Source organism: Mauremys reevesii, linkage group 4 (assembly GCF_016161935.1).
Source record: "Mauremys reevesii isolate NIE-2019 linkage group 4, ASM1616193v1, whole genome shotgun sequence".
Taxonomy (NCBI): Eukaryota; Metazoa; Chordata; order Testudines; family Geoemydidae; genus Mauremys; species Mauremys reevesii.
In genome coordinates, this window is record NC_052626.1 from 121,334,148 (window position 1) to 121,348,469 (window position 14,322).

The 14,322-nt window shown below is 54.2% G+C and overlaps 1 protein-coding gene across 3 annotated transcripts in view; it reads left to right on the top strand.

Moving 5' to 3' along the window:
• SORT1 (sortilin 1) overlaps positions 1-13,920 on the top strand; it is a 52,574-nt gene extending 38,654 nt beyond the window's left edge. The window contains exon 20 of one of the 3 annotated variants that reach the window (XM_039537111.1): positions 13,685-13,920. In XM_039537111.1, coding sequence (XP_039393045.1) covers positions 13,685-13,816 — 132 coding nt within the window. In that variant the 3' untranslated portion in view covers positions 13,817-13,920. Of the gene's footprint in view, positions 1-116; positions 3,684-10,214; positions 12,180-13,684 lie in introns of those variants that run through there. The other 2 variants (XM_039537110.1, XM_039537113.1) reach the window with 2 other exon arrangements.
• The last annotated feature ends 402 nt before the right edge of the window (positions 13,921-14,322 follow it).

Genomic DNA, 14,322 nt, shown 5'->3' on the forward strand with positions numbered 1-14,322 from the left:
CTGCGCTGCAGACCCGGGGAAGAGATAGGGAGCTGCTGCAGCGACCTGGCGGCCCAGAGGCCGGGGGCGAGGGCAGGGGCGTAATTTAACTTTATTTTAATGAGATTTCTTTCCAGCTGTTTGTTTTTTAAGGAAGACTAAATAGGAAGGTGAAACCAGCATTTCACTAAGCACTAACCATGATGAAGGTGCAATTCACCCTGCTGCAGAGAGAAGGCTCTTAACTCCAGCGTCACCCCTCGGGGGCTCATCTCTGCCTCAGCATGGCCTCGGCTGGGCGAAGCTGCTGGTGGCGCTGGCCTATCCCCACCACTTCACCTAGCATGGGCAGGCCTCGGGGCCCCCGCCAGGACGGCATGTCGCTTAGCCAGCACCCCGCAGGGCCACACGCCAAAAATGAGAAGTGATTGGATGAAACCAGCGCGTCAAGTGGAGTTCATCTCCGCGCCAGGAGTAACTGCTGTGACTGGCCCTTGTGGAACCAAAGCACTGAACTGGGAAAGCATCATGTCTGCAAACACTGACAGCAGCAGCAGGGGAGGGAAAGGGGTTATTTTTAGTTCTAGGAATAAGTGCAACAGAAAACTCGGTAGGAATAAATCTCCTGCTTGTTGGTGTGTTCTTCGGGGTGGTGGGAAGCGTGTTCCAGGTGGAGCTGTGCGCTGAAATGCCAGTGCTCTGGCGAAGAGCCCCATGGCTTCGTTTAAGGGGGCAGAAGAGAGAGGCTCCTAGTTTTCTAACATCCGCCTGTTTCCCCACCTAAAGCGGTAGGAGACCAGCTGCTTGGTAGCTCCTAGAGCTGCTGTTGATGTGGCCAGGCCTGGCGGGGGCTTGCAGGGACTCTGGCTGTTATAAACAGGATCCTCAGTGCCCCGCCCTTCCCAGCGGTACCACCTTTGGGTGTGATGTCACCTGGCAAACTGTAAGCTGCTGCTCTAGGCGCATTTCCACTCAGCTGAGTACACTGCAGTGTGTCCATGTCCCTGTTTAAACATCCAGTTGTCTTCTGCAATAGATGCTGCCCTGCTGATTGTGGAGGGGGTGTCTAGGCCAATGCCTGGCTGGCCTTTGCACTTGGAGGGCTGGGTGATAAAAAGTGAATGTACGGAACAGTCTGACAGATATAACTGGGGTTCGTTCTCCACGGCTGGGTCCCAGTGGGCTGCCATTTGTCCGGTGCCTTGTTAGGCACCAGCGTAGGCCAAGAGCAAGGAACACAGTTCAACCCCAGGCATGCGGGAGACAGGAGTCTCAAGAACTGGTATTTTTCAAACTTGGCTTATTTGAACTGAGCTGGCTTGACTGGAATTGTCCATCTCACTGTCCCATTAGCAGCTTCCCCTCAACTTAACTCTTCTTTGACACTAAACCCATTTATTGCAACTCTTCACGTTGCTAAGTCCCAGCCTTGGCAGGACCTTAGGCATGGCTCTGCTCAGCGTTGCAGCACCAGCGACTTACGAGCATAATGTCATTTTCAAGAGAGCTTGGGCTCTGTCTACACTGCCTGGGTTAGCGGAACTCGAGCTGGCAGACGTAGGGCTTGAGCGTCTACATTCGTCTGTAACCCCAGGTTCGGAAGTCTTGAACCCTGGGTCCCAGCCTGAGCTCCAGCATCTATACTGCAGTATGCAGGCCTGAGTCCAGCCACCCCCATCCCAGGCTTCCTAGTTCCCTCCTTAAACGTGGCCACTGAAGCCCTGTGTTCGTAGTGCAGCATGGGAAAACATGACTGTCCAGGGCACAAAAGAAATTTTGGCTCACAGGATTGTGGGTGCTTTCTGCAGACTCCCAGAGCGCGAACCCAGTGGGGCTGCGTCTACACTGCAAAGCAATAGGGCTTGAACCCTGGGTCCCGGCTTGACTCAGGCTCATATCCTCCACCCCTATGGGGTCCTGGATCACTGGGTCCAAACCCTGCGTTAGGATGATTTATGTGTAGACGAAAGGGGGGTTAGGCTTGAGCCTGAGTTCGAACCCTGGGCTTACACTGCAGTGTAGACATACCCCTAGGCTCCGGAGTCTCACTGAAAGTAGGATTTAGGCTCCTAAATCAGTTAAGTGTTGCAACAAGGAGTGGAGCTGCCCTTAAATACCTTCACAAAAATCTGGCTCTAGCTACCGAACTCTTGTTACACTGGGGCTTTCCTTTAAAAATTTACAGGAGGAGCCATGCTGTTCCTGTGGCCACTAGAAGGCGCAGTTTCCCCAGCTACGGCTGGAAGGCTGCGCTATGTTTTGGAGTAGCCTATTGCAAGGGAGCGAATGTGATCTGGCCAAGATAGAGGCTGCTCAGTGGTAAAGGCAGATCTGGGTGCATTTTCCTGGGCAACACATTGCCAAACTCTACCCTCGTCCCACCAGTATCCGCCAGGTATTTACGCAGCTGGTTGTGTAGAATAGGAATGAAGTAGCTTAGCCTGTTTGCCTGGAGAGTGTTTGGCTCCCAGACTGGGTTTAACAAAATTTCTTTTTAAAGAATGAGCTTTCGAGGAGCTTTCCTTTAGAATTTGACTAGCAGCCAAATAGCTGCAGCTGGCCAAAGCGCCAGGAGAAGCTTCGGGTCCACGTTCCTCACCAGCTGGGAACAGAGACTGAAGAATAAATGAAAGGCAGCTGCTCTGTCTCTGGGAGTCTCCTGCAGACTGTCTCAAGCACTGCACAGCATGGACATCTGGGGCAGAATCAGATGTCCGTGGCTCTTATTCCTAGAGCGGTCGCTGGAGCTCCAGGCACCAGCCTGCGATGGGAAACAGCAGCAGAACATTTGGGGGATGGGACGGTCAGATGCATGAATGTAAAACTGGCTACGAATTCTCATGCTCTTGAGACCAGCCTGTTCTGAAGGCGCATTCTCATTTACAGGCTGTCGAGGAAGCTGGTAAACACTGTGGTTCTCTTTTGCACACCCCCGCCCTATTTCCTGCCCCCAAACCCATCAGCCTTGATGTTCACTATGCACGTGGTACATGGGCCATTGGCGTGGAGAGCACCTGCCCCCCAGAAAGCTTGCGTGCCAATGGGGTGAACACAGCCTTGGCGAGAGACAAATGTCATTTTTCTGGTGGGCGACGGTGGATTTCCCCATGGGCCAGTGCCCCCGCTGTGCCATACAACGGCAGCCTTCCTCTCCCTGAGCAAAGCAGGCTGATAATGCTGCATCCCTGTCCCTGCTGAATGGTGGTCGCCCGAGCACTACCCTGGGGATGCTGCTGTTGCATGGCATTGAGCACCAATGCTGCCCCAATACCCTTGGCTTACTAGCATGGCTGCAGGGCAGATCAACACAGGGATGCTGTGCCAGGTGCCCTGCCAGGGATATGTCACCACGTAACTAAAGCCAGAGCCCCTGCCCTGCCATGTAGAATATCTCCGGGCTCCAGGCCAAGGGCAGGTCCAGGGGACGGGCTGAGGGGTGTGGAGTGTTCTGTAAACAAACCTGGCTGGGCTATAACTGTACTGGAGAGACAAGGTGGGAGAGGGGGTCTTTTACTGGACCAACGTCTGTTGGTGAGAGAAGTCAGGGCTGGGGAATGACTTTGTACTGGGATTTTTCTGTATATTTGCAATATTTGAGTTAGAAATAAAAACCAAACGGACTTTGTGTTACCTGCTCTGTGGGTGCCTCACTGTGCGAGCGGGAGCTGCTAGACTCCTCTAAAGCGCCTCTCCCCCCTGGCCCAGCGACAGGCCTCAGCAGACCCCTGCGCACTGTAACAAACACTAGGTGCTTTCTCCGGGGCCCAACTCTCTCTCTCTCTCTCTTCCCCATAACACACTGTTGGGGCAGGGTCAGGGGATAGCAGCACCATCAATCTGTTTAGCCATGTGCCCCTCTTAAGGGCTCCAGTAAGTCTGTTACTCGGGTGGCCATTTCCCTGCTTAATGCACTTCTCTGGGAACGCACTGATGTCAATAAAATATACAGTTGATTAGTCCTATTGAATCTCCATCTTACCAGTGGCAGGAAAACTCCCCTCCCTTTGCTCACATGATCCTTCTGACTTGCAGAGAGAGGCGGGCTTCCATGCCTGGCATCCGTAAGGGGAGCTGTGTGAAAGCAGTGTGGGCTCGCCCTTGGAGCGGGCAGCCAGGGAGCAGCAGGACACTGGGAGGCCGTGCCATGGGCCAAGGCCACTAGTGCTGGAGGCTTTGGGTGATTGTTGGAGTCTGAGGGCTCAGATCAAAGCAGGTGGCTATTGGGTGAGTGTAGAGGCCAGAACTGATCCATCCCATCCCACCCCTCCCCTTCCAGGGTCTAACTCAGGAGCCCACTGCACGACTCCCCAGGGCGGTTTGTCCCTGGGCACCTCCCAGGGCTTTTGAAAGGAAAAGCTACTTTAGTGCTTTGAAAACCTATTGGCAGAACGGCTCAGGGCTGTGTGTAGCCACTGTACAAAGCACGGCCCCCGTGTGCTGTAGAAAGCCAGTTCCATAACAGGCGTGGTCAGCATGCAAACCAGCGTGCTCCGCCGCTGAACTAGGGTGACCAGATGTCCTGATTTTATAGGGACAGTCCCAATTTTGGGGTTTTTGTCTTATATGGGCTCCTATTACCCCCCCATCCCCGTCCCGATTTTTCACACTTGCTGTCTGGTCACCCTACGCTGAACTGCCATTTGTATGTTACTGTCACACCCTGGAGACCTGCTCATGGGTGGGATCCCCCGTGCTAGGTGAACAAAATGACTGTCCCTGCCCTAAGGCACTAATGAACCTGTACTGTGTGCACTAGATGCCTACGGGCTCTCTTAGAACCTGTTTGTATTGTGGTAGCTGCCTGGGATATGTCCACACTGTGGCTGGGCACGAGCCTCCCAGCCCAGGTAGACAGAGTAGTGCTAGTAGGCAGTGGTGGAGGCTGGCCCTGTGGAGCAGGACCCCAGTGTGCTAGGTGCTGTACAAATGTTACCAATCTGGTTCTGGTTTTCTCAGCATTCATTGAGCTGCTCTGGCACCCAGCGAGGCTGGGGATGTGGGCTCCCAGCACGCGCTTTAGGAAGAACAGCCTTGTGAGGCTTGGGAGCTCAGTCTAATTTTGAGTCGGTTAAGAGGTGACTCTTCTGGCCAGTGCTACCTAGGGAGACGGTCCCTGTAATTCAGGGTCTCTAACTGGGCACCCCAGAGCCTAGCAGGATCCAGGGGTTCCCAGCTGAAGTTAACATCCAATGGGAAAGAAGATGTAACTTCTTGAGGGTGATTAACTGCAGGAGCAGCGTAGGCAGCGATGGGGTCACTGGGAGCGTTGTCTGGAGTCTGTAAACAGAGCTTGGGGGGAGCAACTAGTTTAACAAGTCACTGGGCTGCTCACCAATCCCATCTGCAGGGAAGAACAATTCCCTCCAGTGCAGGAACAGCTGGGTGACGGGCTCTGGCCTGGGCCATGCAGGAGGTCAGACAGCATCAGCATAGTCCCTGCTGGCCTTAATTCAGTGAGAATTAGGCCTTGCATTGGACAAAGGGACTTCAAAGCCAGGTGCTTATCTCCTGCTGATGTAACCGCAGCGCTTGCTTGTCAGACCTTGCCATCTGCATTACTTCGACACCGTGGGATCGGGCATGTTCTGCTCTGTGCATCCCCATCCCAGCCGGTCTCTCTGCTGCCTCGTGCCCTGTTGGGCGGTGCTGTGATTGGGAACAGCCGGGGCAGCACTCTAGGCTGGTGTTTGTTCCATTCTCCGCAGCAAGTTGTGCCTGTGTCCCGCTGGCAATTGGTGTGGGGTGGGCAGCAAGATCCTTGCAATCAATTCCCCTCCCCCCTCACAGCTGCTCCCGGGCTCTGCACCCCCAGAAATCGATCCAAGCAGCCTGGACTTGTGAAAACGCTTCCCCTGAGCCAGGCAGTAGAGTAACACCTTGCCCAACGTGAGGCTGCTCGCCTGTCCCTGGCTGTGGAGGTGAGCGCTCTTAATAAGCACTGTGGCGCCTCTTGACAATCCACGCTAATGATGGACGGTGTTTGGAGGCTTTAATGATGTCTTTAGGGTCTTGGTGAACGCAAACACCAGCTTAATGAAACAGACGGTCTGCCAGTAAATCTTTCTGGCTGGAATTTAGCAGATTTAACCAGTGACACCTGCTCTCAGGGGGGAAGGGGGAGGAGTGTGGGGTGGAAAGCAGCCCGGAAGGAAGGTGGTGGTTGAGGATTCAGGGATGTGATTGTTTGGTGTTGGGGGACCCTGCCATGTTTCTGAGTGTCTTTCTCCGCCACACGCCGTTTGAACCAACAGAGCCTCAGACTGGGGCTTTAGCAGGTAAAAGCAAAAATTAGCTCCTGCGGGCAAAACCTGTCTGCATTTCCAGCCCTGCTGTTGGTGCAGTTCAATGAGCAAGTGCCAGGAGCTCTGTTACTAGAACAGAGACGTAACCACACGCCCTGGTCCGTAAAGAGCCTGCACTGCGTGGCTGCAATTTGTGACGGATCTCCCTGCTTAGGCTGTGGTTGTTTTAAACTTAGAAATATCAAATCTTGTCCCTGCTCCTGCTGGAGCTCTGCTTGGAGTAGCAGAGAGCTGGAGCTCAGCTTCCTCGGCTCTCCACTGTAGGGGGATGCTGAATCCTTTATAAAGGGCTTTCTTCCCAGGTGGCCGGAGTTTGGATTGAACACTGTTAATACTGGAGTGTTAAACAGCCTGATTAAAAATCCCATCTCTCCACTGCTCTGGCTCTAGCCCCATGCAATGTCCTAATCTTGCTAGTTCTCCCGTTCTCTGAGGGGTCCTCCAGCAAAACAACAGGGGAGAAAGTGATCAGATTGTTTGATTTGTTCTGTTTTTAGTGTGTTAAAAAAGCAAGAATAACCTTTCCCTTCACGTAATAAAGTTGCTCTTTATACATAAGAAAGAAGTGCCAAAAAATAATGCTGCCATTTAACACAAAAGTCCTTCCCACTGTTGTGGTAGCAGCAGTGGTGAATCCAGAGCCAGCAGTCCTGGCTCCCATTCCTGGCACTGGGAGAGGAGTATGGTCTAGTGGTTGAATCAGGGAAAATGGGAGTTTAGACTGCTGGGTTCTGCCCTGACTCACTGTGTGAACTTGGGGAAATTAACTTCCCCTTTGTCTCCATTTCCCCATCTTTAAGAGGGGCAGAATATCTCCCATCTGGGGATGCTGAGGTGGTCTGTGTTTATAAAATGCTTTGAGACCTGCAGGTGGAGAGCTCTACAGAAGGGCAAAGTATGTGGAATAACTTCCAAAAGTACATGTGATCGACCTGTAAAAGGCAGTGCTGTGATGACAGGACAAATACTCACCAGCCATGGACTTATCAGGACTCCGGTATGCCAACATGGACCATTATTAGTCACCTGACTGAGCCCAGCTCTTGCATCAGATTTTTGAGGTGCATGTCCCTGCATGAAGGGAAGCTGTTAGAAATCCCTGCTCTTCCTTTAAATAGGCTAAGCTCTGTCCCAATCCCCTATGGCAATAGTTGGGCCCAGTTCCCATCTGGCCCAAGCAGGTGGAGCTGGTGTGAAGTCAATGGAGTTGTAGCTGCTTAGGCCAGGTCTCTTTCAAATTCCCTCGTGTTAGAGTTTGGATTCAGCACCTGCTGGGTCCTGTTGAAGGGCAGTGATCTGCTAGAGCAAACATTTATGAATCTGCACCTGCAGTAAAGGCTTTGGTTTCTTTGGCTCCTGGCACGTTATGGCTTCACATTTGGAAAGGAGTGGGTGCGTTCAGTCTGAACGAGCTTCCTTCTACAGCAGGGAAAATAACAGAGCAGGAAAGAACCACTGGAAAGTCATAGAATCTCAGGGTTGGAAGGGACCTCAGGAGGTCATCTAGTCCAACCCCCTGCTCAAAGCAGGACCAATCCCCAGACAGATTTTTGCCCCAGATCCATAAATGGCCCCCTCAAGGATTGAGCTCATAACTCTGGGTTTAGCAGACCAATGCTCAAACCACTGAGCTATCCCTCCCCCTGTAAGTCTTTGGGGCGAGTGCAGTGTGTGTGACATGTTCTGTAAGCACAGCTCCGGGAAAGCTCGTGGTATCAAAGCCCAGGATGCAGACCACAGTCGTGGTAGTCAGAGTTTGGTTCAGTGGCCAAAATTAAAATAATAATAATAAATAAATAAAATAAAGGGGGGGGGGGTGAAACTATTCCCCAGATTTGCCCTGGATTTATGAAAAATACATTTTTTAGCAATATTTCTGTTCACTGAAAATTTGTTACCCAGCTTCACTGTGTGCCTCATGTAGTTTCTTCCCCATCAGCCCCCAGTGTCCTCTGGAACAGCGAGTGCTGTGAGTCAGGCTGGACTGGGGGTTCCAGTCTCGATCCAAACTCCCCAGAAGCTCAGCGGTGGCTGGATCCAGGGTGTCGATTTCAGCCTGCTTCTCGGTTATTTGGAACAAGTGGCAGAAGTAGGCAGAGTCCCCTTGCTCATCCCAGTTCGCAGGTAGTTTCTCCACCAGGCTGACTGACGGCCGTCTGTGCCTTGTGGCTGATCTCTGCACTGGAGCAGGTTGCCTGTTTGCTCAGCCGGAGGGACTGTGATGGGCAGCCCTGGGCAGAGCAGGGGTGTTGCCGCCTCCTGAGGTTTTTCTGGCTGGAGTTTATAAATTGTCTCTCATTAGTCAGCAGGGGTTTGCTCGGGAAAGTGACAAGGTCAAGACAAGAGCAGCTGCCTGGGACTGCAGCTTCATCCAGCTGTTCCCTGCAAGGGGCACCCACGCGCATTGGAGAGGCGAGTCCTTTTGGCTTGGACACACCACGGGCTCCCAGCTTACAGGCCAGGGAGCCAGGAACCTCTCTGCACTGCAGAAGGAGACGCACACAGAGGAGCGGGTTCGTAGAGCTGCGTTTCAAATACAGGAAGGACGGGGTGTGTCGGGAACTCGGACATCGGGCTTGCTCCTGCACCACGGAAGTTCAGTTCCTGACTTCGGTGGGAGCAGGATCGGGCCCATTGGGTGAGTCCAATGTGTAGTGGAGGAGAACGAGTGTCCGGACTCGTGCAAAGCGTGATTCCAGTGAAACTTGGGGGAATCTTCCCGGTGACCAAACGAGAAGCTACCTTCTAACTAGAGCGTTTCCTGTGCTGCAGCGTCAGTTCCTAGCTCACTGGCCAAACCAAACCCCCGTCCTGAGGGAAGTTTCCTACTCCCCCTCTGTCGCTCTTTCTGGGTGAGCAAACAGCCTGCCCGTGACAGGGTGCTGGAGTTCGGGGAGCCTGTCTGCCCTTCAGAAACAGCCACATGTGGAGGTTAGCGGGGAGAAATAACCAACAACAGGGTTGGTGCTGGACAAGGCCCAGGCAAACCGGCCCTGCTCCAAAGAGCTTGCTAGGTGCTTTACCGAGCGCAGCAGAACCTGAGGCGCTCTGGCCTCCTAGACACCCAGCTAGAGCCTCTGTCCCTCAGCCGTGGACACTGGGCTTCTGCACATTCTCCCACTTTCCTGCCGTGCTTTGAGCATTTTATTCTCCAGCAGTGCCTGGCTCTCCCAAGGCCGCTCCCCGACCCCCCAGTACGTTTCTCTAGTGGTGCGGTCAGACTCACTCTAATTAAATCCACCTCTTTGAAATTATCTGGCTGCTCCTGCCGTTACTGGGCTCTTAGTGCAACGAATCCACCACTGGCCTCGAACTACAGCTCCCGGGGTGTCAGCCGAGGCTGTCTTGCTCGCTAGCTAAGCAGGAGGCTGGGGTGCCTGGGTTCTGTTCCCTAAGCAGTCACAGATCCCTGCTAGAGAAACCTCTGCGGGGTTAGTATTTGCTCTGGCATCCTACAGGGCTTTCCCATCAGGGAGCTTTGTTCCCTCTGTGTCTGGATTTCTAGTGGTTTTGTCCCCAGGAAGCTGGAAGTTTTGTTTCTGAGGGTCAGAATTTCTCAGACTGCCTGGTGAATTTGTTACTCATCCCGCTTCCACGCACCAAACCTCCGTATTTTCCTCTTGGGGAGCCGTGCTTCTGACCATTCTCCGAGGGCTGGACCCTTAGCACTGCTGCTTTCTCTGAGGCCTGGTTTACACTACAGATGTGTAGTGGTATAACCACATCGCTCAGGGGTGTGAAAAATCCTCCTCCCTGAGTGATAGTAATACTGACCTCACCCCAGCGTAGACAGCTCCCTGTCAACGGGAGAATAGCAGCGTCTTCACAAACATGCTACAGCAGTGCAGTTGCACCAGTACCGCCGCCGTGCTGGCCGTGAAGACAAGCCCATAGGTGCTGAATGCCAAGCTAACTTTGCCCTTTGATTTCCAGAACAGAGCGACAGGGCCAGCTGCAGCCGAGCTCCGCTTGACAAGGCACGTCAGCGTTGCTATGACCTTCAACTCCAGTGCAGGGAACAGCTCCAGCTCTGTGCTGAGTGACCTCTTCCTCCTCCAATCCAGGAGGCTCTTTGCTTCCATCTACTTTCTCATTTTCCTGCTGGGCATGCCTGGGAATGTCCTGCTGCTCCTGGTCCTGATCCCAGACCTCATGAGGACTGGTGCCAGCCATGTTTCCCGCCTGACCGGGCCCCTGCTGGTCAATATTGCTCTCCTGGACCTCCTCTTCTTCCTCTATGTCGTCCCGGTGATGTTTGGCAACGTGCTCTTCAAGGGCTGGCCCTTGGGCTACGTGGTGTGCGTCACCTACAACAGCCTATCCCTCTCCATCATCTTTGCCGATTTCTACAGCCTGCTGGCCGTCTCCCTGCTGCGCTACGTGGCTGTGATCCACCCCACGCGCACCATGGCTGTGTCCCAGAGGCTCATCGCCTGGGCCTGTGTGTTTATATGGACGCTTGGCTTTCTCTTCTCCATCCCCTTATGGATTCACTACACAACAGTGGAGGTGGAGGGGGAGACGTACTGCGTGAACCAAATGCCCAAGCAGCAATTGGCTCTTTACTTCAGGCTCCTGGGGGGCTTGGCGTTTCTCCCCCCCATGCTACTGATGATCCTCTGCTACTCCAGCATCATGTTCACTCTGTGGGTTAGGAGGGGGCTGGCCGTCCACACGGCCTCCAGCCTCCAGGTTAACAGGCGTGCCACGGTCATGGCTCTGGTCACCGTGGTGACCTTTGTGGTTATGTGGGTGCCCTACTGGCTGGTGGTTTTCCTCACGAAGGATGATGAGTTGCTCACCACAGGCCCCATGTATTTGGCATCCAACCTGACCACCTTGCTGGCCTATGCCAACCGTTGCGTCAACCCCATCATCTGCTTCAGCCTCTCCAGCCAGTGTCAGGCTGGGCTGAGGAAGCTTGTGAGGCGGACGGGGTGCTGCCTCGAGCCAGGGTGCTCCAAGGACTCGGTCAGGATGGAAGCTGCAGGTGGCGAGGGAGGAGCGCTATAGGGGCTGATGGGGCTGGGCGGAGTTGGGATGAGGAAGGCATGGAGAAGGTCTGACGCTCTCCATCCTGGTTACGTGTGACCATGCCCGTTCCGGGCTGGTCCGGGTCCTTTTCGCATGGGCCTGGGCCACACATAGAGGGGATGAGCTGGGCCTCATCACTCAAGCATGAGCCTCTATTGCCTGTAGAGCAAGAGGTCCCAAGTTCAGTCCCCATGGCTGCTGGGTGTGCAATATTGCATGCGCCGGATTAGCTCTTCAGCCCCTGTCCCGGGGCAGGGGCACCCTAGACTGGACCATTCCCAAAGGGCTCCGTAGACACCCAGCGTCCCAGAGGCGCTGAAGAAGCCAGCAGGGTGGGCAGCCTGACTGGCTGAGAACCAAGCACATCCCATTGCATGGGGTAAGCTGCTGCCTCAATCTTGCTTGGCTGTCTTGGTTCTAGACAGGAAGCTCCATGGGGCCGCAGCGGTGATATTGTCACGGGTTTGTACATCCCTAGGCATGCAGGCCCAGCCCGGCTTGACCAGAGGAGAGGGGCTGGATGCAGCACTAGGTGATGGGCTCTCTGGGCTGCGCACTGCAGGAGCTCAGCCACCAATTGTCACAGTCCTGGCAGGCCTTAAAATCTGATTCTTTAGGCGTTATTGCAACATGGCGTTAGCAATAAATCAGGGGCCTGGCCCTGCCCTCACAGGGAGGGGCTGTATCATCTGGTCCTTAGCACGTGTTACGGTAGCACCCAGGAGCCCCATGTGCCAGGCCCGGTACGAGTGCAGAACACACCGTCAGCTCTTTGGGGCAGGCGCTAGCGAGGTAAACTAGTAGCTCCCCCAGCCTGCCCTTCCCCACACTCACTCGGCTCCACCTTGACAAGAATTTTGGTTTCTGTTATGTGCCCCTAATACTCTAGCAGCTTCATTACAAAATGTGAATAAAAACGAGTGAGTGACAAGAACGTTCCCTTGTCCAGTTCGTTGGGCGGGTGGGGTGACGCTGGGTTCCTGGAGGCCTGGCCTCTGTCTGTTTGCTAGCTCTTGGGTATGATTGCTTTCAATATCATTTAGGGGGTAGATTAGTGTTAATTTATTATAGTCGCACCCACCAGCCCCACTTGAGAGCAAGACCCCAGTGTGCAAGGTGCTATACGTATGTGCACACATAGCTTTGTCAACACCAATGTTTGTGATTTAGCTCTACCAGTGTAGTTAGATCTACACCCCCCGCCGTGGATATAATCAGAGCAGGAGAAAGGTGGCTATGCCAGTATAACTATTCCTGTAAGGCAGGGGTTCTCTAATGGTGGGTTGGGACCCTAAAGTGGGTTGTGACCTGGTTTTAATGGGGTCAGCAGGGCTGGTTTAGAGTTTCTGGGGCCTGGAGCCAAAGCTGAAGCTCAAGTCCTATTGCCTGAGGGCTTTAGGCCTGGGCGGTGGGACCATAGGCGCCGAGTCCTTGGGTGCTCCAGGGCTGGTGAGAAAAATTAGCGGGTGCTTAGCACCCATTGGCAGCCAAGCTCCCCCCTCCCCTGCCCCCCCAGCACCTCTCACCTGCCAGCGGCCCTGCTGACCAACTCCTCCCCCTCCTTCCCTGGGCCTCTCACCCACCGCAAACAGCTGTTTGGTAGCACATACAACACTCCGGGAGGGAGGGGAAGGAGCGGGGACAGGGTGTGCTCGGGGGAGGAGGTGAGTAAGGGGCGGGGGCAGGGGTGTGGAGTGGGGGTGGTGTCTGAGGCAGAGCGGGAGGGGGGGTCGAGCACCCCCCAGCTGGAGGGAAAGTCGGCACCTAGGGATGGGGCTCAGGTTACAGGTCCCCTGCCTGGGCTGAAGCCTTTGGGGTGGCAGGGCTTGGGTGGGCTGAAGCTTCAGTCCCTCCGCCTGGGGCCATGTAGTAATTTTGGTTGTCAGAAGGGGGTTGGGGTGCACTAACATTTGGGAATAAGCTATATCAGCTCTCTCCTCTTGGCTGGGGTACAGCAACCCTCCACACCTGGGCAGGAAACCTTTAGCACTGACGAAGCTCCAGCTAGTCGAGAACGGTGCAGCATGTCTGTTCAGCACCACAGGTTCCAGTGAGCACATCTCAACCATCCGACATTCTCTACCCCAGCGTCCCAGAGAACAGGCCTCTGCCCTTCTCTGCACGGGGCTCCGTGGCCTGGGCCCAGGTAGCTCTAAGGGCCTGAACTCTGTGATGACGACCATGGTCGATTAGAGGATCACAATAGTCCTGTCTGACCTGGGAATCTCTGGGCTCTGCTGCTCCGGCCCAGTGCAATGCTCCGCAGGCTGGCAAAGGGGTTTGGGGGGCTGGTGCCCTGTGATATGTGGGACAGAGTGGATCATCTGGTGGTTCCCTCTGGCCTTAAACTTGAATCTGTCTCTCTGCAGGAGAGACAATTTCCTCGGAGGCCAGTCCCAGGCTGTGGCACGAACCCCCAGGAGCGAAGGGCCATCCCAAACCTCCCCACCTTCCGATCCAAGTGTGAGGCACAGTTCTCTGACCTGCCACCTCTGCTCTAGTTTCATGTTACTGTGGCTATTTAAAAACAGAATAACCCCCTCCTAAAATCCCCCCAAAACACAACTCCACAGCATGTGCTGCCCCAGGGGGTGGATCAGAGAGCGAACTGTGTGACAGATGTGGGCCATGTTGCTTAGTGCACGGCTGGAAGATGCTCAGACACTCCAGTGATGAGCATGGTGTGAGAACTAGCATAAAACAGAATATCCTGGTAAAAGGTAGCTCTGTGCCATTTAACTGTATATAGCCGCCAGCCAAACTGGTGCCATTGGTACAAAGTCTGCAGGTGGGGCAGGCCCTGGTATGAGAGACGGGCCCTGCCCCAAAGTGTGTATGACACAAATCAGTGAGATAGGTCAGTTCTACATGGCAGCGTTTTGTCAGCGTAGCTGTGGGTCAGGACTGTGAAAACATCATGCCCCTAAGTGACATACCTGCACTGGCGAAATCCCCATGTAGACACAGCGTATACCAGCTTATACCTTTGGACAGGCTAGCTTATGGC